General features: G+C 34.6%; 1 protein-coding gene across 1 annotated transcript in view; it reads right to left on the bottom strand.

Annotated features, from left to right (window-relative positions):
* Nucleotides 1-591: 591 nt before the first annotated feature.
* LOC115878457 (forkhead box protein J2-like) overlaps nt 592-25,038 on the bottom strand; it is a 200,498-nt gene continuing 176,051 nt past the window's right edge. Inside the window, exon 4 of the mRNA XM_030894975.1 lies at nt 592-2,457. Within this exon, the coding sequence (XP_030750835.1) occupies nt 2,327-2,457 (131 nt within the window). The 3' untranslated portion in view covers nt 592-2,326. The remainder of the gene's footprint in view (nt 2,458-25,038) is intronic.

The following is a 25,038-nucleotide window of genomic DNA, read 5'->3' on the forward strand; positions in this document are numbered from 1 at the left end:
ACTAACAGGGCATATTCCAATAGAGCTCAAGAAATCCAAAATAGTTGCAGTTCTAAAGCCAAACAAACCTAAGAACTTACTACATGCTACAAACTTCTAGAACGTATGCTCAGCCTGACAACACACATTGAAGCAGGATTCCAAAAACAGCTGAAGACCACTGTGGTGTATGTTGACTTGACTGCGGCGTATGACACGGTCTGGAGAGAAGGTCTTCTATACAAATTCCTCAACGTAGTATCATGCAGTAGAATAGCATCTCTATTAAACAGCATGCTGTGCGACAGGCTCTTCCAAATAATAACAGGAAAAAGCAGGAGTAAAATAAGATACCTTAATAATGGGCTCCCTCAAGGCTCGGTACTCGCACCGGTACTGTTTAATCTATATATCTCCGACATTCCACATACAACGTCAACAAAATTTGGGTATGCCGACGATTTAGCTCTTGCCATCCGCAGTAAAACTATAGAGGAAGCTAATGGCCTACTATCAGAAGACCTATCTGTACTGGGAAAATATTTCGCAAACTGACTAATCCCAAATATGAATAAAACTGAAGTGTCGTGCTTTCATATCAATAATAAACAAGCACGCCTGGAGCCCCAAGTATACTTCAATAACAACTTGCTACGTTATAACCCTTATCCAAAATATCTAGGAGTAACAATGGACCGAACACTCTCGTATAAAAGGCATCTAGAGAATACCGCAGCTAAAATAACTATTAGAAATAATATAATACACAAACTTTGCGGTACTACTTGGGGCGCAAATGCATCCACTCTTAAAACAGTTGCTGAATATTGCGCTCCAGTTTGGCTAAACAGCTGCCATGTAAAGATAATTGACACCAAACTTAATGAGACTATGAGAATAGTCAGCGGCTATTTAAAAAGCACACCTCTACCTTGGCTGCCCACTCTGAGTCATATTGCACCTCCCAGTATTCGAAGACAGGAAAGATTCGTTAAGGAATATCAGAAAATATTATCAAATCCCCACCTTCCAGCCCACAACGACTTGCCAGATGCCCGTCTGCGAAGACTGAAGTCTAGATCCCCCCACTACTATTAGCAGAACAACTTTTGGGAGAAAACTTCAGTATAAATGATAAATGGAGGGAGTACTGGGACTCTTTGAAACCAGATCAAGCAGCTTATGTCATCGACTTTACAGCAGCTCTATCAGGGATGGAGCTGCCCCGCCACGAGTGGAAGGTACTCAACAGGGTAAGAACGTCTCATGGCATATGTCGTGATTCTTTTTATAAATGGGGACTGACCGGATCACCGACTTGTGACTGCGGAGAACCACGTCAAACTGTTCATCACATTGTAACTGAATTCCCTCTTACAGCATATGGAGGAGAAGCGAGTGATTTCTTTGAAGCCACAGACACGGTGTTGAACTGGATCAATAGCCTAGATTTTAAAATTTAAGTGTACTTTTTGTAATATGTTTTGTGTATAACTTTTTAGATATCTAGTTTTATTTTTACAATTTGTGACAATCTGTTTACATGTTATATTGTGTTTGAATATATACATTTGATGTTGTAATTAAATCCATGTACGCCATACGCTAAATAAATAAATAAATTTTGGACAGAAACACGAACGCTCATTCATAAATTAATAACGTGTTAAAAACTGCCGCGTTGTCCTACCTTCAGGAACTGCAAGATCAAATTTTCCAGCAAGACAATGCCAGATTATTTCTCTGAAAATCTAATATAACTCTTCTTCCGTGGCCCGCAAGCTCATCAGACTTATCGTCTATTGAACATGTCTCTATTGAAGATGTATTTTTTTTTCCTAAATATCTTCCGAAGTAATTGTTTTTTTTTATTTCAAAACATAACGTTGTAGCTTTCAGCAAAGCGCAACTTTTCACTAAATAGAGAGATCTCTGTAGTGTGCATTCTTATCAAAGACACAGTCTATAAAAATTACTTTTTCGTTAAAAGGAATAACTGAAAGATATTTTATGCTTTATTCGATTATATCCTGTACATCATTAATATTATTTGTATTGTTTTTGTACAATACCTTCGTGATAATATAAAATGGCCAGTTTGTGAACTGTCGACAAAAAGAAGCAAAACTTATTAATATTCATGTTATACTGATAAACAAACTTCGTATCCGATAAAAATCTACAACCAAAATACTTCATAGCAACTAAAAATAAATTTGAATCCAATTTTATTTTCATTAGTTGCAACAGAATATTCTGGTTGTTTTTTATCTGCCGAATCAACGTTTTTAATATAACAAATTTGAGATATTTACATGGAGTTTCCTTAATAAGGAAAAAATAACTCTTATGTGGCGCTACTGAAGAGGACAGAGTTCTTGTAGTACCCTGAACGATCTTGTAAGGGAGATTTGACCTCTCCTTCGACGTGTTGCTGTCTAGATTTCCGCTCCATTTCTAGTTCTTGTGCCAAAGAATCTGAAACAATATAAATATAGCTTAATAAAACATTTTAATTGATATTACCTACTTATATGCAATATTTAACATTTTTGGGCAGTAAAACTTGGACAGTGTTTATCAATAATTATCTTACAGTGCCATACTCTATATAGACCGTCGGCTACCTCTCGCATGTACTTGTGATGTGTGTCATCAGTATTTCACAAGTACACGGGACCTACAGTTTATCACCGAATCCGAAGAATATTTGAGGGGCTGTACAAGGCAAATATACTCAAGGTGGTTTGCCATTGCCTTCCTTGAGGTGGCGGCTCGTTGGTCGCTCTATTTAGATAAATATTTTTATTTAAATAAATAAAGCGACCGTACTGGCTGGGGATCGAACCCAGTACCTTCCGCTCCGCAGATCGACACTCTACCGCTGGAGCTACGACCGGGCCACATCAGTAATTATTATAGATATCTTAAAGAGCAAAACAAAACAAAAAATCACCATTATTGTTTCTTTGGATTAAAAAAATATACCATTTATAAAAATCAAAACAGAAATACCGAAACATTATTTTTAAAAATGAAGAGAAAAGTAAAGAATAAAAAAACAGAAATGAAAAATGATAGTATCAGACCAAGAATGTGGCAACCAGACAAACTCACTGGTTTTGATTGGCAAAGAAAGACATACGCCCACAATTGCGAGCATCTCGCTACTCGCTATAAGTTATAGTAATGTAGTAATATCTTATATGATTTCGATCACCCAAAGCCATAAATGAAGATGAAATATAAAAAATATATTTTTGCAACTAAGAGAGCTTGATTTTGTTTTATCTTCCGGGTCATTTTCTTTTATTTTCTTTCTTCTTTTTTCCATTATTTCTTTATTTCTTTTTTTATACTTTTTTTTTAGTCTTAGTAAGTTTTCAATTATGTTAAGTTTTCAACATATATCTAATCATAGCATTAATCATTATAAAACATATTATTCTCGTTCTTTCTGCATTATTTCTGCCTTATTTAGACTCCATTGTGAGATGATATATTTCTGAGCTTTAAAATAAATCGAATTTAATAATAGGTTTTGTAGCGAGCTGTTTGAGGTTGAACGAATGCTCTTTTGACGTTTTCAAGTTATGAAGAATATACAGTTAATGATCTGGCTACCGGTGTTTGATGATTGATTAATACTACTATTCGTTTTAAAATGAACGGAAAATAAGTATATTTATCCTAGATTAACTATGTATAGTAAAAGAAAAATAAATAACTATATACACGGTTATTCACCACATACGACACGGAGTATTGTAGCTAAACATTACATTTTATAAATTGTATAAGTTTTGAGTTAGCTGAAGTCAAAATTGAATCGAAAATGTCAATATACCATGTATACTGGGTGCGTTTCAAAAGTGGCTCACCCCTATAACTTTTTTATTTTTTTTCAGATAAAAAGTCGAAATTTCGTATGTTAGTATCTATACTAATATATAAAATCCTTAAGTGAGTGACATACAATCACGATCCTGCTCAAACCACTCAACGTAAGATGCTCAATTTTGGCATACAGGTTGATTCTAGGGTGTAGAGGTTCGCTAAGAAGGGATTTTTCGAAATTCCAGTTCTAAGAGGGGACCCCTCAAATATTACAATATTTTTTATTTAAAAAACGGTCAAGTTTCCGAAAAAACGCTTAAACACTTTTAGACGATGAATCTCTAGGGCGTTAAACTCAATGATTGCACAAAAATACAGTAAAAGGGGTTTATTTGGCGTAAATCGAGAACAAAATACAAAACAGCTGTTTACGCCAGGCGCACGCGGAACAAGTGAGTGATCGGCGGCTGACAGGCTTCAGCGAGCATTGTGCGTCGACGGTGGCGCCCTCCCACCGATCGTCGCTGGTCACTTGCCGAACTACGGCCAATACTCGCGATCCCTATTATGCGAGCGACCAGGAGCGCGAGTGTTGACTGGTGGTGCTAACAAACACGTATATTTTATTTTGTTTTTTTTACATATTTTAACATTTTTTAAAAATGTATACAGGGTGTTTCGAAAAATCTGGTCCTTGATTAATCACGATCCTGCTTAAAGCGCTTGATGTAAAAAGCTGATTTTTTGGAAAACAGGTTGACTTTAGGGTGTAGAGGTTTGATAAGACGGAATTTTTCGAAACTCAAATTCTAAAGGGGTGAAACTATCCCTCAAATATTAAAATATTTTTTATGTAAAAACCGGTGAGTTTTTCGGAAAAACTCTTAAAACGTATATATTTTACTTTGTTGTTTTACATATTTTAAGATTTTTTATAAATTTATACAGGGTGTTTCATAAAATATGACCATTGAGTAATCACGATTCTGCTTAAACTGCTTGACGTTTAAAGCTAATTTTTGGCAAACGGTTTGACTGTGGGGTGTAGAGGTTCGATAAAGAGGGGTTTCTCGAATCTCAAATTCCAAGAGGGTGAAAACGCCCCTCAAATATTACAATATTTGTTATTTAAAAAACGGGAGTCCCTCGGGAAAACGCTTGGACAAGCATAATTTATTTGGATTTTTTACATATTTTAAAATTTTTAAAAAAATCATACAGGGTGTTCCAAAAAGTTGGGTAATTTATTAACCACGATTCTGCTTAAACTGCTTGACGTAGAAAGCTGATTTTTGACAAACGGATTTTTCGAAAGTCAAATTCCAACGAGATGAAACTACCCCTCAAATATTACCAAGTTATATAATAATATCGCCATATTGTTTTTTCTCATGCTGACTCTCATTTTTCTCTCATTGCTAAATGTGAGAAAATTTTATCCAATTTGTATATTAATGAAAATTCTTGCTTTGATTTATTATCACCATTACTTACAAATAATTAATTCGACGCGAACGAAGTCGCTGGTACACGCTACCGTAGTACGTATGACATAAATTAGAATTGATTGACATATTCAATTGTTTCTAGTCACTTCCAGTTTCACCGGAAATGACTACAACATTTGATTTTTAAATGGCACCCTCGGTATTTTCTTACTTTATTCAAGAGAAAATAACACTCTGAATAGAATGACATACCATACGTCAACTTTTGACATTTTCGAATATGGTTTATATGAAATTGCAACGTGCGGTACATAACGACAATTTGACTCGAAATACCAAGTGTGTGGTATCAAATTATTCGTAAAAAAATCTTTTTCCAAACATGCTAATGAGCCACCCTCGTTCCATTTGGAAAAATTGAGATAAGATTAAAAATACGATTTGTGTATTTTTTAACCGGCGCCGGCGCCGGCGAGGACAAAACATTAAAAACATTAGACGATCAAATCTATTTTTCCAAGGCTCCTTGACTAAAAATTAGTGTTTTTAACACAACCATGGCACTCTAGATTGCCATTTAAAATACAATTTTGTTTAAAGCCAAAATGTCAAAAGTTGACATTTTATGAATAAGGTATTTTTTTTGAATAAAGTAAAAAAATACCGAGGGTGCCATTTAAAAATCAGAAGTTGTAGTCATTTACGGTGAAACAAGAAGTGACTGAAAACAATTGAATACGTCCATCAATCCTAATTTATGTCTATATACTAGCATACCAAATCTGTTTTTTTTATCTGAAAAAATACAAAAGTTATAGGAGTGAGCCACTTTTGAGATGCACACGGTATATTGATAAATGAGGTGTACATTTTAACAAAATGCATTTTCTACGAAAACTTGAAGCGATAAGTAAGAAATGGTATAATACAATTTGATAAACAATTTAACTGTGTATCTGGTTTTCGTAAAATATGCAGAGTGTTCAATTAAAATTAATAAAGTTATTGAAGTTTAAAACTAGTAATTATTTAAAATAATTTTTTAGACACTCTCTATAAGGTAGTATTATTTTTATTATTGCAATACAAAATTTAGTAAATAGAAAAACTTCAGTACAATATTTGGTTTTAAGAACTTAAATACGCGTATAGAAATGAAGCATTAAAATTGTTTTACAAAAACGTAAATATTTCAAAAACGGTAAGCTTAAAATGCGGTAAACATTAATCAAATTTACCTTTATTTTAATGGTAGAAACTAAAATTCTAATAATATACAGGATGTTCCATTTAAAAAAAATACAACCTATGTGTAAAATCTTGTAAATTGTAGTTCTAATAGTCCTTCAACGAACACAAAACTTTTGTAAACAAACAATTTGTAAAAATCTAATCGTTTAGCTACAGTGTATGTGGTGAATAACCCTGTATAAAAGTATATAAATAATTTAGCAGTAAAACAATTGTTGTAATAAAATTGTTCATAATAATTGTTTTTCTGTCATCATATAAATCATCACCTTGATATAAAATAGCTATATAGTGAATTTTATTTGCAATAATTCCCTTTTCAACATGACTCTCAATTATTCCCTTCGTATAGATCAGGTTTATTATCATGTATCAAGACTTTTTATATATTTCCGTTATAGATTTTATTATTTAATATCTTGAATTTCCATACGTGAATACAATTTAATGGAAATTGCGCGTAGTTATAATTTATATCTTTTTTATGTACGACCGTTTTATAAAAGAACCCGATCAATATAGAGCTTACATAAAATTAGTGTCTTGATTGAAGCATATATGATAATGTTACGTTTTTCGTCGGTTCCGTGTGGATAGAAAGTCACAATTTATTTAAACACTATTTATTTAACACTAATGAACAAAAATAATAACGATAAAAGACTTATAGAACTATTTACAAACGATTTATAACTAAGAATTTATTTTGAATTTTAGCGCGTCAACTGTATATTTATAACATATCTGTCTATAATTAAACTAGCGTGTACTAGCGACTTCGTTCGCATCGAGTTAATCATTTGTAATGGTGATGATAAAGCAAAGCAAGAATTTCCATTAACATAAAAACTGGATAAAATTTTCTCACATTTATGTCAGCATGAGAAAAAACAATATGGCAATATTATTATATAACTTGGTAATATTTGAGGGGTAGTTTCATCTCGTTGGAATTTGACTTTCGAAAAATCCGGTTGCCAAAAATAAGCTTTTTACATCAAGCAGTTTAAGCAGAATCGTGGTTAATCAATTACCCAACTTTTTGGAACACCCTGTATGATTTTTTAAAAAATTTCAAAATATGTAAAAAACAAAATAAATTATGCGTGTCCAAGCGTTTTCCCGAAAGACTAACCGTTTTTTAAATAACAAATATTGTAATATTTGAGGGACGTTTTCACCCTCTTGGAATTTGAGATTAGAGAAACCCCTCCTTATCGAACTTCTACACCCCACAGTCAATCCGTTTGCCAAAAATCAGCTTTAAACGTCAAGGAGTTTAAGCAGAATCGTGATTACTGCTTACTGATTACTCAATTTAATGATCATATTTTATGAAAAGCCCTGTATAAATTTTTAAAAAATCTTAAAATATGTAAAACAACAAAGTAAAATATACGTGTTTAAGAGTTTTTCCGAAAAACTCACCGGTTTTTAAATAAAAAATTATTCTAATATTTGAGGGGTGGTTTCACACCCTTAAAATTCGAGTTTGGAAAAATCCCTTCTTATCGAACCTCTACACCCTAAAGTCAATCCGTTTTCCAAAAATCAGCTTTTTATATCAAGCGCTTTAAGCAGGATCGTGATTAATCAAGGACTAGATTTTTCGAAACACCCTGTATACATTTTTAAAAAATGTTAAAATATGTAAAAAACAAAATAAAATATACGTGTTTAAGCGTTTTTTCGGAAACTTGACCGTTTTTTAAATAAAAAATATTGTAATATTTGAGGGGTGGTTTCACCCCCTTGGAACTGGAATTTCGAAAAATCCCTTCTTATCGAACCTCTACACCCTAGAATCAACCTGTATGCCAAAATTGAGCTTCTTACGTTGAGTGGTTTGAGCAGGATCGTGATTAATCAGTGAGTCAGTAATCACTTAAGGATTTTATATATTAGTATAGATAATATATTTTACGTAAACGGAAGGGAGCTGATATGGTAGAAACCGAGGTAGAAACCTTAAAGGTTGATTCTCACTATACCTTCCGTATCAGCTCCCTTCCGTTTCCCTGCCGTTTACATAAAATATACTATATCATATAAATGAATAAGACAATGCACATTATCCGTTCCGTTTCTCTTCCGTTCCATATCCTTTCCTTCCATAGGTACATTTTTTTGGCGGACGGACTGAAGCGTATCGGAAATAGCGTTGTCAAGTTCATACATTTGTGCCAGCTCTGTTAACATTTTGCTGATATTTATTTATTCTTTCACCTCTTAATTAAATCTATTACCTTTTTCAAAAGATGCAAGTTTTTAATATAAAACGTTAGTAATGATATAAATTGTACAATACAAAGTATGGAACTGATACGGAACGGAACCTTACGTATAAGGTCAATACAATAAAAAATACGAAACGAATATGGAATATATATGGAATGGAAACGGAAGGTATAGTGAGAATCAACTTTAATGCTTCCGTTCCGTATCAGACTTTTTATTGAACAATTAATATAATTGCAAAAGTATTATTTTAAAAATATGTATCTTTTGAAAAAGGTAATAGATTTAATTAAGAGGTGAAAGAACAAATAAATATCAGCAAAATGTTTACAATCCTGGTACAAATGTAAGAACTTGATAACTCTGTACCGATACGCTTCAGGCCTTTCGCCAAAAAAATGTATGGAACGGAAGGAAAACGGAACGGATAGTGTGCATTGTCCTATTCATTTACATGATATATGATGTAATATTTTATGTAAACGGAAGGGAACGGAAGGTAGCTGATACGGAAGGTATAGTGAGAATCAACCTTAATATGGAACCATCCACTAATTTCCAGAAAGGCTGCGCAACACCTCATCGCAAATTAACCAAACCGTATTCAAAGTCTCTGCGAAACCCGATTAGCCGCGTCCAAATACACAACTTCTTAATTGAAAACGGAGCGGCCGGCGGGGATCCCCCCGTTATCCGCCGACTTGGCATCGTGTCCCGGTGTAACGAGGCGCGATATTGCGACACCAAAGATAACACGGGACCCTCCGGAGCCCCAGGGCTTCGCAGTAATGTCCCTCCTGTCCTCCCGTGCCGGTCGGTCAAATCGCCGCATGCTCGTCTCTGTCTCTCTGTCTGTGTGATTCGTTATGGGGGAGTAGGAGGGGAGAAGTGTTGGTCCATTAAGTGGAAATAAATGTTTATTTTGTTGATGTGGGGTATATGGATTGGAGTACGCTCAAAGTGGTAATAAAAACATGTATAAAAACGTTTGTGTTTGGATCTAAAAAGGCGAATTCCGAGTTCCCGGAAAGGAGAAATCGTACTTTATTTCGAATGAAATATTAGAAAAAGTATTATGACTATTGCAATTTTCTATTACATACAGGGTCCGGCAAAAATGCGTGGGGCAACTGTAGCTACAATTTAAAAATAATTTTACAAGATACAGAGTGTCCCAAATAACTAAAAAATATTATAGTTGTATTTTTTTAAACGGAACACCATCTCTATTATTTTATTTTTAGGTTCTACGATTGAAATAAAGGTAAATTTGATCAAGGTTTATCACACTTCAACCTTACCGTTTTTGAAATATTTTCAATTTTGTGAAATTGCAGTGAAAGATTTAAAGCTTTATTTCTCCAAAGGTAATAAAGATTTTAATACTAAATATTTTCTGAAGATTATTTATTGATCAGATGTTGTGTTGCAATAATAAAAATTATACTACCTTATACAGAGTGTCCAAAAATGTATATTAAATAATTACTAGCTTTAAACGACAATAACTTGTTTAATTTAAATGGAACATCTTGTATATTGACACCTACTTGAATCAGATGCACAATTTAATTGTCTATGAATTTGTGTTATGCCATTTTTTACTTATCTCTCAAGTTTTCGTAGAAAATGCATTTCTATAATTTCGACTTCATTTATCACTATACCCATGGAATATTGACATTTTAGAAGCAACATATGTACAAAATGTACAGGTGGTAAAAATAATAATATTGCAAGCCCATTTGTTTACAAAAAGAAAACGTAAAAGGAGGTGTTTTAGTCGGTATTTATTAAGAGAGCCCGACACTTTGTGCGTAAATTGCATTTTACCTCCTTACCAAAAAAAAATCATCGCATTAGCTTAAAGTATTTTATACTTGATTCGATTTAACTAAACGTGGAAGGAATAATTCGCTATCATGAAACCTAATTATACTATTCTTGGAAATAATGTTATAAACAGAATATCACCATATAAAGAGTGCGGTAATTTGTTTGAGAACGCCGCATTACACGAAATTTAACTCGAAAACTGCCCAGTTTACAACCGAAAATACCTCTTTCGGGAACCGAATGAAACAATTCATAAGATGCGTTTGGCAAACGTCTTCGACAGGCAATTTCGCGCTATTATCCGCAATATCAATTTCGGTTCTGTCTTTTAACGGTCGCAACCGGCCGGAGCAATTTTAATATTTTATGCAAAAGCATCTGTATATATTGCCCGTTGGCTTTACGACTTCGCCGGGTTATTTTAATGTCGATTCGAGATGGTCAAAGCCAAAGCCCGATAATACTAAAACACACTAAAATAACGGCATTTTCGAAAAAATAAAGAGGCGTTCGACTACTGTTTAATAATTATTAATGAATTTCGGACTTCCACTGTCTTTATTTATTTTTACTTACACAACTTTTCAGTAGGATATATCACTATAGATGTTGAACTAATCTAAATCCTAAAACTACTGAGCCATATAGCTTATACAGGGTGTCCCAGAAATAGTCCCGTCAAGCTATACTGGTAGTATAGTTTGACGAAAATATTTTAACTTCTATAGGGTGGTTAAAAAAAGTGTGAGTGGATCTGGGTGATTTATTTGTAATGAAACACCTTTATATTATTGTAGTTTTGGTTTACTTTCAGATCACTTTATATAATCCTAAGATATGAGTAAATATATTTCGATAGTTACAGAGATATTAATAAAAAAATTAAAAAAATATATATTTTTCAGCCATTCTTAAAAAAATTATTAAAAATACAAGAACTTGTCCAGCGTGCAGCGGTCTGGCGGTTACCGCCTCATGATATTTCAGATGTTTAGGAATAAAATAAAGAAACCTGTTATTTTTAAGCTGTTAATTTAAGCTGTTATTTTAAGCTGTTATTTATAAATAACTATAACAGTTTCAATTCCACATTTCTCATTCCAGAAAGAAGTTCCACATTCTTTATGTTTATACGCATGGTGTATTCTCCGTCGGTGCTGATATATTATACAAATATACCTACGGGTTAAAATATCAAGTATACGAGATTAGGTATGTTAGTATAAGACATAAATTAAGATCAATTGACGTATTCAATTGTTTTTGGTCACTTCCTGTTTCATTGGAAATGACAATCACATTTGATTTTTAACTGACACCCTCGGTATATTTGTATTTTATTCGATAGAAAATGACACTCTGAATAAAGTAGAAATATACCTGGGTTCCATTATTACAGTTGAGGGTTGGAACCTTTGGTGTTACACAGCAAAATAAAAACACTATATCACCACAATACACCAAAACACTTTTCCTTTTACACTGGACGCGCGTTTCGCTAACCATGTTAGCATCATCAGCAGATGATTATAAACTCAAAAAAAAAACTCAGTTTATAATCATCTGCTGATGATGCTAACATGGTTAGCGAAACGCGCGTCCAGTGTAAAAGTAAAAGTGTTTTGGTGTATTGTGGTGATTTAGTGTTTTTATTTTCCTGGGGTTCCATTTAAAAATCAAAAGTTGTAGTCATTTCCGGTGAAACAGGAAGTGACCAAAAACAATTGAATACGTCAATCAATCCTAATTTATGTCATATATTAATATACCAAATCTCGTTTTTTTTATCTGAAAAAATAAAAATGTATATATATTTAATTTTTTGATTATGTAACAAACACTTTGTTTGCTCACACAACTAGCAGGACGCCTAGTTGGGATTTTTCACCTTATTTCCGAATTCCTTGAAGCAGCGCTCTCTATTAGATATGATAGTCAATGTTTAACCTTTTTCTTCTTGTTTTATGATGGCAACGTCTAACCTACATTCGAAATCAGCCAATTTGTTTAGCTGATAAATTTTAGGTTATCTATTTCATTTCAGATTTTACTCAAAACAGTAAACCTCTGACAAAACTAAAAAATAGGCAAATGTAAGATAAGCTTGTAAAAATACTTTTATTATTCAATATTTAAGATCCTTTGCTAAAACTCATCATATATTACTTCCTGTTGAACCGAAAAACATGTGATGCATTTTTCAAACAACATGTTAAACTGAAGTAATGAAATTTCTACAATAAAATCTAATATTATGGAGTCCTACGCAATTCATTGTCATCCGAATATTTTCTTTATTATACACTTAACTCAATTAACTCATTTCCTCGAACAGATATTTATTTCATACATCCGACTAGATCTGGAACCTAATTAATCCTAATAAGACATGCCCGTTCTAGCCACCGCAGCATCCTGCCAGTTCCTCCTTGCATTATAGACCTGGACGTTGCTTCCTGCCCGCTCCATTACCTGCCGTCTTACTTCACACATCCGGACCCCAGGACCGTGCCAACCTCCGAATAATCCTGCGGTCCTGCATACAATTTGCCGTCGTTACTCTCCTTCTTGTTCCCTAATAAATAGGTAATTAGTCCTGCGCGCCACCCCCGTCGGCCGGACGGCTTCCTGTTGTCCATGCAGACCGAAAGCTCCGACGCGTCTTGGGACCCATTAGCCCGCCGAAGAAGACGTTCTCTCTGCCATTGTTGTTCGGATCGAATTGAATTAACTGTAATTAGGGTGGGATTAAGACCGTCGTTCTGGACGGTAACTATTGTGTGCGAGTAACTTCCGAAACTATACAAGAGTTAGTTTTGAAATCGGGGGGGTACAGCAACCCTTGCTTGGGTCGGAGTGTATTAGCGACGGTTCGACGAAGGATTTTCTAAGTGAATTTATACCTCGCGAGGGATCGATTCGTTGGGCAGCATCGATGACGTATACGGGTTCTTGGGGATAAGAATCCTTAATAATTCCGCACGAAAGTTTGGTATCGGGAGAGATCTATTATACCTATTTGGGCTTTACTTTTGAATCTGGAAAATCTCATAGATTTACTAGAATAAGTAACCTCTTCGATATACACCCTGACAAAACTTTAAATGGAAATTTAATGTACCTTTCTAAATATCTGTTTAAAAAATTATTTTTTTTTATTTTTTTATTCAGACCGAGTTTCACAGATAGAATAAGTCGACTTTCCTTAACCTATAAACCAAATTTCTGCGCTTTCGATATTTCGAATTTATGATTTAACTAAGGCCTATTCAAGATCACGCGCTTTTGCCATTTTTACACATGTTTAATTTTTTATGCTATCATAATACTACCACTTGTAGTATGGAGCTGCAATACTGTAAAACCCGCTCTACACTATTCGGAGAATAGTTCGAAGGGGTCAAGGTCGGTTGTTTTAACCTATTTCGGTTTGATTTGACCTACTTTCGTTTCTTAGAAGCTCCTCAACTCCTCCTTCCTGTTTCCTGTCTCGTTCAATTTCGTTTAGTTTCGGACTGTTTTCAAAACGAGTCGGTATCTATACCCGAGGCAAAGGACTTTTATTCCTAACCCTCAGTGAAATAAGTAAACCTAGATGTTTCTAAAATATTTGCTGTTACGATGATATTTCGTTAATTAAATCTGGTTTTATGTTGATGTACAGGGTGACCCTTAAATAAATGCAAATATTTTCAGGACACTTTACGTTTTTTCAAATAAATCTAAAATAAACGGCGAGTTATTTTACTTTGACAATTTCCAAAAAAATGGTATTTTGCTAAAATTTTGAGAACCACTGGATCTTTTCTGGATTTTTTTCTTGTAAATTTGATCTACTATCTATGTTGCCATATTATCAACAAATGCTTTTTCCAAATAAAAAAATACTTTTTCCAAAAATGGCGTAGGTATCTCGAATAATGATTCAAATTATGTTACTTTTTATTATTTCAGCTAAACTATTTCTAAAGTAAACATATTTTTAGAAAAATATAATTAACTTACAATTATATGTATTTTAATTTAAATTCTAATGGTTATAATGTGTATGAGAAGAATATAAATCTAAATATTATTGGCAAAAATATTAAACTTATCTATAAAAAGCTATTCTTCTGTCTGAAGGAAAGATGGCGAATAAAAAGTATTGAATACCAATAAATTATATTATGTTGCATTTTTTATTTAATAGTTGCATTTTCAAAATTAAAAGCTAACATAACTAAATTCTTCTAGCCATCTGCATGGTGTTTATTGTTTACAAATTTGGGGGGTTTATGAATTGTTATTGTTTATGAATTTGCACATACACAGAGATAACGGCAGGGAGACGAGTAGGTAGGTACCGTGACCAGAAATAGGCGGGAACAGCGACAGTTTGGAAGCCGAAACCTCGGTTACAAAATCGCGGTATTTCTCTGGAACGGTCACTATTGTAACGCGACTAATGTGGAACCGTTATTCCTATCACTAGAACATATCTCATTTTTTTAAATAAATTGTTCGGTTTAAGATAAAAAATTTCCATATCGTCACGCGATCTAAAGTTCGCGCCGAAATGGGGCTCCGTTCCGGAATGCAAGATGGCGCTATCAACGCGTATCTAATTACTTCATTACGGCGGTAGAGGTCGTGCCGGTCGACTTTTAATTAGTTACGTGATTCGTGGACGGGGCAAAGACGACGCGGCACCAGCAGAAGACCCAGAAGAGATCGAGAATGAATAACTTATAATAAATATGAGAGCGCGATATCGCTTTGTCATACTCGGTCCATTATCATCCGAGTCTAGAATGATGCCGACAAAAATATCAATTATTGTTTCTTATGGTTGTTGGCTAATCCTCGGACGGTCGAATAGTGCCGCTTATTTTTAATATTAATTTGTTAATAGAAATCGTATGGAGAATGGAATCGGAGTCTATCTAACTGTTCTGATCTCGATTTGCTTGTTTACCAGTCGCTTCAGCTATGTGGTTTTTGTTTCGTTTCTAATTGTTAGAAAAATTTCCATACAGTTTATTGGAAACATTTATTTGTATATAGTCTCCGGTATTTAAGAAATAAGGTGTGATGGAATAAGGTACTAAATATGTACACACCTGATTCAGCCACCGTTCAACGCCACGTCATATATTGTCAACAATCATCACTTGTCAACCAGATGAAAGAGATTGGTGCTAAGATCAAGATCTAACCCTAGATCATATATACTTACGTGGATAAATCAACGCCATAAGTTTAGCATTAAAAAATATGTCCCCAACATCACGACATGCCATTTTCAAACCTTCTTTATTGCACTTATGAAACGTTCAATAGGTGTGTCTTTCTCGAGGACCTGACTTTACGCACGCGCATTAAAAGTGGCACGTATTTCCAAAATAATTACAATTTTATCCGGTTTAGAAAGTACAAATCAGTACAAATTATACATTGTTATGGAAACCAACTTTTCATCGTCATCATATTGTCACTTTTATTGTCATAATCTTGTTATAATGATATGTCATAATGTTATTTCCAATGTGTAACGACGCGCGATGCTTGTTTTTTGCGTTTTTTATTTTAAACATTGTATTAATTACTCTTTTATCGACCGCTTTTATACAGCCAAGGATGCAAGTGTGTTCAGTGAGAAGTTAATTTTAAGTTTGTACAATTATATTTCTATTTTTTATTCGTTGGGTTTTAATTTTTGGGTAAATATTCGTAAAAATGACAAAAAAGTGTTTGGTGTGTTGAAATTAGAATATAAATGTTCCAGAATTATCTTTTCACAGGCAAGTAAAGTATTCGGTTGTTCTTTTGTGTATATTAAACCACATGCATACTTTCTGGTTAGATTTCCTAAGAATATTGATATTCGTACGGAGTGGCTAATTTATTTTTTATATAATTTAATTTTTGTGCCAGTACCATTCAATTATTGTTCAAATATATGCATTTTACAAATTAAATTTTTAAAATTAATGTTCAAATTTGGCGCGTGGGCGATAGGTCCTCGACAAGGATAGATAGAGTAGAAGCACCGCGTGTCCAACAAAAAAAGAAGATAAATGGAAGTCGTTGATATGTTTGGGACAGTTTCCATAGTGATTTACTTATCCACGTAAGTATATATGATCTAGGGATCTAACGATTGGTGATGTCATTACGGCATTTCGTAAATTACTGCATATTCTTTTTAGTAATTGTCATTGTCATTTGAATTGGAGTTATAATTTATTGATGGATATCGATCAATGTTAAAATTTGCGCAAAAAATTAAAATTTGATTGTTGCTGAAAAGCAAAACTTTGAAGCAAAATTCAATTTTTTATTGCAAAAATGCCTCAAATATTTGACGTGGTCCACGGACCACAAATGAGCTCATTGCTAAGCTTATAAATGCTTTTTCTCGAAATAGAGACGCTGGTGTGCAAAGATGTAATACTCCTATGTAAAATACAAATTGATAGGGTAAATAATATAGCGAGTTGCTGATGCTTTAGAAATTTCAACAGTCCAAAAAAATGGAATTAAAGGGATCGTAATCGTATAACTGATGAAGAGTTCAAGAAAAAATGAATAAATTCCGAAAAAAACGGAACTCGCTCAATCAATAATATATGAACATACTTAAAATTTTACCGTGATTGGTTGTTGGTTTTTTATTGTTAACCCAGATTAACAATAAAAAACAAACAACCAATCACGGCGCGTCTCCACTAATTTCAGGAAACGTGGGAACTAATTTTTATAACACGGGCTTATATTTATCGTACTATTTTGTGAAATAGCACGAAGCAATCAAGGTCAAATGTTGTGGTGACTTCAGAAAAATAAGTAAACATGGAGCATGAATAAAAATCATTAATTTGTAATGGAGTGTAATGTAATATACCAAGAACAGTTAACCTAATAGGACTGCTCATTCAGCCAAAAGTGTCCGCCAGGTGCATGCGAAAACTACTCGCTTTGTGACGTCATTGTAGCCCTTGTCATGGTTATTAGTCCTTATCCGGCAACCAATAATACACACGTGCATTATTGGTTACCGAATGCAAAACGTTCATTATTAAGTTTATTTATTTAAACACCTTATATGTATGCAGTATAGAAAATTAACTGTGTATAAATCGTATTAAATACTCGGATAATGCATTTTTAAGAACAGTAGTTCCCAGCATCACCTTTTGCAAGCATTCTTTTTAGAGTAATTCCATATTTTGCTTCAAAATAATTAATAAACAAAATCGTGGGCACTTAGTATGCACTTTGTCACAATCCACAACAGAAAATGAACGTATTTATACACTCTATAGCTCTAAAAACTTTAAAGACACCTTTTTTACATTTAAAATTGCCAAAATAATTAACTCAAAATTTCTCAGCTGTTATTTTTATAAGTTTACCATAGGCAACTAATAATACACACTATCATGACAAGGCCACGAAGACTTTGACAAGGGCTACAATGACACAACTGTCAGCTGAAGCGCGGGAAGAGGCGAACGTACGTCTTATGAGGATGAGCAATCCTATTAGTTTACCGTTCTTGGTAATATACCACTGTATTAAATTGATATGAACAATAAAAAACAGTGCATTTAGAAAGATTAGATTAAATTAGCTATTCCTCTAAGGCATGGTTTCTTAAACTTTTTGCAGTCACGGACCACTTTCGCAATTTGTACAATTCCACGAACCCCTATCAGAAATAATAGAGGAAAACGTCTAGGTTTACTTATTTCACTGAGATTTATGAAAAAACAATCTTTTGCCTCGGGTCAGATACCATCACGCTTTGGAAATAGCTCAAAACCAAAACCAAACTGAACGAGGTAACAGGAAACGTCAAAAAAATCCCCCTACGTCCACCTCAGGGGTAGTTTTCAGGCGCTCTTACGAATCGAAAGTAGGTCGAGGCAAACCGAAGTGGGTCAAGACAACTGAAAATAAATCGAAATGCCACAAAGTTGGGTGACGAAATGGGACCTTGACCTGTTTCGAAGAGTTCTCCGCATAGTGTAGAAGCTGTTTAACACTTTTAGATATTCTAAGATTATCTATTCGCTATTTAAATCCATATATTTATTTAGTCCACTGTTTACAGTTTTCTCGGATAGTAGCAGTACCGGCGGAGAATGCACCAAGCCTATAGAGTATATAAAAGTGGCCAAACAAAGAAAAACGCATATTTTAAAAACTATTTATAATTTTCCGGTATTTTAACGGTTATAGTAAAACTCAAACAGAAATATTATTTCTATGCTTTATTTCGTTCGGTCTATTCGATCACACGCTACATTTACATACACAATACTATGTTGTACCTTTTTAAACCGTTTCCAAAATCGAACGACGACAAATCAATCAACCCGCCACCCAAAAAGACAACCTAAAAAAATCGAATCAAATCATTTCGATTACCGACACCTATTGTGTCCTTTGAGGCAATCGTTGTCGGCAATTAACCGGAGAAAATTAAAGATCTCCGACAAAAAGCGTTCAATCCCGGTAGCGGGATCGGTAACAATTGGCTAAAAATGATTGGAAAAGGACAACAAGTGGCAACAAAGCGCCCACACAAAACGATTCATCGGAAAGGTCGACAGACACACGCATTCGAAAAGAGAAGATAGAAAAAACTAAATTAATCGATCAGAAAATACCTTCAAATGTGGCTGAAAAGAAGTTAATTTGGGACAAATTAATGACATTGAAAAAAGAAAGAAGTATATTAGATACTGACGTAAGTAGGAAGTATCGAAAGATTAACAAAAATCTTATGACAATATGAAAAAATTTCTTGTTTTTGTTCTTGACTTGTTTTTGTCTAAAAAAGTTTGTTTAGGTTAGGTTAGGTCATATTTTAATTTTAAACAGACACAAGACTCTTGTAACGAGACTCAGATTGAAGCCATTATCAAGACTAAGACTAAGGAGGCCTTGGTCTTGCATTTGTATTTTATATGCTTATCACGAGTGGAGTTCCTTTAATATTTCACTATTTTTAAACAATCATGAATCAAATAATACTCATGATATTATATAGGATACAATATAGACTTAATAGACTATAGTATGCCGGTATGAGCACTTGGAAAATATTAGCAAATATATACACCAGCTGTCTCAGGAGAAAACATATACCGCAAGAATATGGAATAGCGCCAACATAATTCTAATTCATAACAAAGACAGCGAAAAGACATCATAATCTATAGACCAATAAGCCTACTACCAGTAGCATACAAAATACTAACAAAAATTTAAGCAACCGAATACAAAACACGGTAGACGCTGCACAATCACGAAAATAAGCAGACTTTAGAAGAGGTTCCAGCACGATTGATCACATACATACACTAAGAGAAACTATCAGCCGAACAAGAGGATACGAATTTCCACTAGCCATACTCTTTATAGGCTTTGAGAAGTTTTCAACTCGATATATCTTAAGGCAATAATAGAAGCTCTAGCGAAACAAGGTATTGACAGGCCTTATTTAAAAACTTACATATATAAAACAAGCCCAGCGTTCCCAACTGGCAAAGAAGTACAACAGAGAGAGGCAATATCCCCAAAGCTGTTTACAGCAACACAAGAAGATATCTTCCGCCAAGTGGACTGAATCAACAAAGGATTAAAAATAGATGGAGAATATCTTAACCATCTAAGATTCGTTGATAACATATTCTTATTAAGTTAGCATGGAGTACTTATGAATGAATTGAATCATATTCAAATCTAGAATGCCAATTTATATAAGGAAGAAAACATTCGACCAATGTGTACTACCAGTCATGACCTATGCGTGTGAAACACTGGACACTTAAAACGGGCATTATAAATTGCAGGAAACTGCAGGACGCATAACGCTCACTGGAACGAAATATAGTGGAAATAACCAAGAAATACCGTAAAAGAATAGAGTGGATAAGACAAAAGACCCAGATAATAGATGCCATCCACAGAATCAAATCCCTCAAGTGGCAATGGGCAGGACACCTGGCAAGAAAGACGCACAACAGATGGATCACAAAGATTACAGCATGGTACTCACGAGGAATTAAGAGGCTTAGGTTAGGTTAGGTTAGGTTGCTGGGGTTTGGGATCATATTTGATCCTTCACTCGGAGGCCTTGGGCCCATTGCGATACCCCTGTATTGTTTTACCAAACCTTCCTCTCATTCTTTCTTTGCGTTAAAGCACTTCCAGCTCTTTGCAAAGTTCCCGATGTCGCTGATGTTGGCTTCTGCTGCTTCCTATAGTCCCTCCAAAAAACCTTGCCCTAAAGTTTTAAAGCGTCGGTATTCCAGTGCCGGACAGTGGCACAGCAGTGCTCTATGGTTTCTTCTTCCTCTCCGCATTCTCTGCAGTAGTCGTCGTCGGAAACTTTCCATCTTACGAGGTTTACCCCCGTGGGACAGTTTCCAGTGACAACACCTACAATTATGCGTACTAGGTCCTTTTTGTGCTCTAGTAGTTGTTTTGTCTTTTTGCTATCTACCACTGGCCATAGTCTTCGAGCTGTAGCGCAGTCCTCACGGTGTTGCATCTCTTGCTGCTTGGCTTTGATGGTAGTTCCTATAGCCTCCTTCAGGGTGTCGATCGTCAAAAGTGGTGGGTCACCTGCCACGGCCTCTCCCCTGGCCCCGCCTTTGGCGAGTCTGTCTGCTTCCTGATTGCCCACCACATTGCTGTGGCCTGGCACCTAGCAAAAAGTAACCCTGCCCCGACGCAGCCAGGACAGTGCTTCTCAGCATTCCATCACAGTTTTCGATCTCACTGATTGCATGGTGATGCTTCTTAAAGCGACCAAGCTGTCAGAGTATATCACTATATCCCCTATTGGTCTATCAGCAATTTTCTCTCGTATACATCTAGCCGCTTCCTTTATGGCGTAAACCTCTGCTTGTAGAACATTACAGCCATCCGATAGCCTCAAAGATCGTCGGATGTCTAGTTTCTCTGAGAAGATGCCTACACCCATGAGTTTGCGGAAGCATCTGTGTAGACTGCTATCTCTTGAGTGTTCATTACTCGGTTGCTTTCCCATTCTTCTCTTGTCGGGATTCGAATCCTTATCTTTTCTCCAAAATCATGTTTGGTGAGCATATAGTCCGTTTTCTGGTCTAGCAGATTTCGTTTTTTCGTTTTCTGTTCACCATGATTTTTCCTACCACTGGCAATATCCTCGAGTGACCGTAGTTGGTCTGGTTCCACAGATTGGATTCCCTTAATGTTAGGGCACCCTTAGCGGCCAGATCCTTCACGAGCCAGTCGATTGATTGCAAGTCCAGAATTGCTTCTAGCACAGCTTGCGCTGTGTTGTTCCTTGCTCCAGTTGTACCTAGAGCTGCTAATCACTGTACTTTCGTGAGGCTTTTTCTATTAGTCTCTTTACGTACCGCTTCCCACCATACTAATGCTCCATAAGTGATGATTGGTCTAACTACAGCAGTGTACATCCAGTGTATAATGTACGGTTGCAGACCCCATCTCTTTCCAAATAGTTTTTTACATGCATAGAATGCATTTATTCCCTTTATCATCCTTTCCTCCGTGTTCCTTTTCCAGGAAAGCTTCGAGTCCAGAATGATAATGATCCTAAATATTTTGTCTCCTTAGCAAGTGCAAGTGTCTTCCCTTCCAGCTTTGGTAGCGTGAACTTGGGTATCTTATATTTTCTTGTAAACAGAATGAGTTCGGTTTTGTCTGGGTTGATGCCCAAACCATTCCTTTTTGCCCATTCCGTTAGCTCCTTCAGAGCAGATTCCATGATGTCACTGATCGTCTGCAAGTTTTTGCCAACGATCAATATTACCACGTCGTCTGCATATGCCTTTATCCTAATTCCCTTCATTGTCAGGAGAGGTCAGGATCGGGTTCATGACAATCAGCCACAGCAGAGGTGATAATACTCCTACTTGTGGCGTGCCTCTTGTTGCACACTTTTTGGCTGAGCTGTTCCCAGCATCTCCGATGTGACAATTAAGAGTCTTAGAAGAAGACCAAACCTGAGATGATGTTAGGAAATTAGCCAACTGCAAAGAGAGTATCTCAAATCTGTAAAGAAGGCTACGCCATAATTGGAAATGGTTGAATAAGCTGAAAATGATAGACTTAATAATGTTCCTAAAGTAATAGTTACTAAATAAGGCAAACCAAAAGTACCATTGCATATATCTTTCGATGTTAGCAACTGTGTTTTATTTGTCATTTCTATAAATTATTTCTTTAATTATAAAGGGTAGTTATAATTAATACAAAATTGTATTTTTCTAATCCCAGTTGACTAGGAATTTATATAGTATATATATAGATAAATAGTGTGGTACACTTGGATTTCTATGAGGGTTTTTTGCAAAAAAAAACGATGTTGAAAAGATATGTTACCAGAGTTCCGGCACTAAAAGGGATGCAAAAAAAACCTCAACAATTGTGTGGTTCTCAAAATTTTTTAAAAATAAATCCATATTTTTAGGATATTTTTACTACAACTCCTGAAAAAATTGCAATTTAAGATGAGCACTTCTTATTCATGTCAGGTTTATAAAAACAAAATCGAATATATTTTAAAATTCATCATCGAGCAACCCTTCAAACCTTTTGATATATTGAGCTCAAACAAACGGAAAATTTCGAGGATTCATCACTGTGTATATATATTCATTTCGATTTAACACACTGATGCGTCCCACAGCCTCGCAGGCTTTGGGGAGGTGTGAATATTAACTGATTGAAGTTGGGGATGTCAATTCGGGAAGAGCGAGAGTGGATTATAGAGGATGAAAAGAACTGTAAAGTATATATGAACGAGTAAAATATTCATAATTATCATTATATTATATAACGAGACATAAATTTAATCGATTAAACTATTCAAATATATTTTGCTCGTGATTTTGCTTGGAAAATAGTTGAATGGCACAATAATTTAATAAAAACCCGAGACCGCAAAGCGGTCTCGGGTTTTTATTCTAAAATTATTGTGCATGAAACTATTTTCTAAAAAGCAAAATCATGCAAAAAATTATTTGAGTAGTTTAATTAATTAAATTTATAGGTTGAGTGATATACGGCTAGATTATTTCCAGAATGACTTAGAAATGACGCGAATGACCTAGGATGAAGCAAATAACTATAAGAATTTTATTAACTATAAAATTTAACATTTTCGGACAACATTTTTTTCGGACATTCACTACAGCGGTAAATAAAATTTAAAGACGTTTCAAAATGACGTCTCGTAAGTGATGTTTGTGCTTCTGCTACCATAGATAAATGAAACAAGTTTAGATTGGAAAGTGCCCATAAGGACAATGTAAACACTATTTGGCGCTATTCTTGCAACGGTCGCGACCCAAAACTTTTGAAAATTTCGGAGCGGTTCGGCTTTTTCCGGAATTATATCGCCAAATATTGTTTATTCAAATTTATTATTATTTTCGTTTAATTTTATAAATAAAATACAGTGTGTTGCACACAAGAAACTTTATTTTACATAAGGACGCATGTATGAAATACCTATGAAACATTGCAAACCGACGTTATGCTACGATCCACGATGGTTTTTGCAGTTCACAGTTCACAGCACAGCTTTTTAAGTTTTTAATGCCACTTTTTCACAATTATCACCGGTTGGTGGGTTTAAAACTTGAATTAAACTCACAAGATAGCAATAATTACTTTGAAAATGGACGCTATAAACACTTTTCGGAATTTCTTTAATGAGAGCGGTTAGATTTTGAAAGATTATTATGATTTTTGAAGATTCTGACTTTGACAAGAGAAAATTACTTCTGTTTTTGTTTGCCGTTGTTCTTAGCGACCGCTATAGCAACGCCAGATCGCGTATAACGGTCGCGACCCAAAATAATTTCGCGACCCAAAATTTTGACGGGCTTTCCAATCTAAACTTGTTGCATTTATCTATGTCTGCTACCTTGGTTACGCATCCCAACAATGCATCGAGGACCGTTTCGCATGTCAACATATCAAACTCTGACGTATTTTTCTCCACTTCTTTGTTCAAAATAATATCGAATAAGGGGTTTTCACCGATTAAAATCGTAATTAAATCATACATATGAGTTGTAAATCAATGTTTTTAAATAAATTGTTGCCAAAATCTCTCAGAATTAGTGATAAACGACAAAAAGAAAACCCAAAAGGAAGCCGAAAAATAATTGCGGTTAAACTGGTCTTGGGATTTAATCACTTATCTAAACAAAATTTATTCGAAAAATTAGATTAGCTGATTGGTCCATTTCACGATGAGGGAAATAATCTTTGAAAAAAATTTATACAAATTGAATACATAATTTGGAATTTTTTGAAAAAAAAATGGATTTTTTTTAAATTTTTATTTAAAAAACATAATATCTTTATAATATGGCAACCGAGCCCAGTCGCATATTAATTGGATCAATATTAACACACGGTTGCAATTCTGAAC

This window comes from Sitophilus oryzae, unplaced genomic scaffold (genome assembly GCF_002938485.1).
Source record: "Sitophilus oryzae breed Bouriz unplaced genomic scaffold, Soryzae_2.0 scaffold_1062_pilon_pilon, whole genome shotgun sequence".
NCBI classification, from domain to species: domain Eukaryota; kingdom Metazoa; phylum Arthropoda; class Insecta; order Coleoptera; family Curculionidae; genus Sitophilus; species Sitophilus oryzae.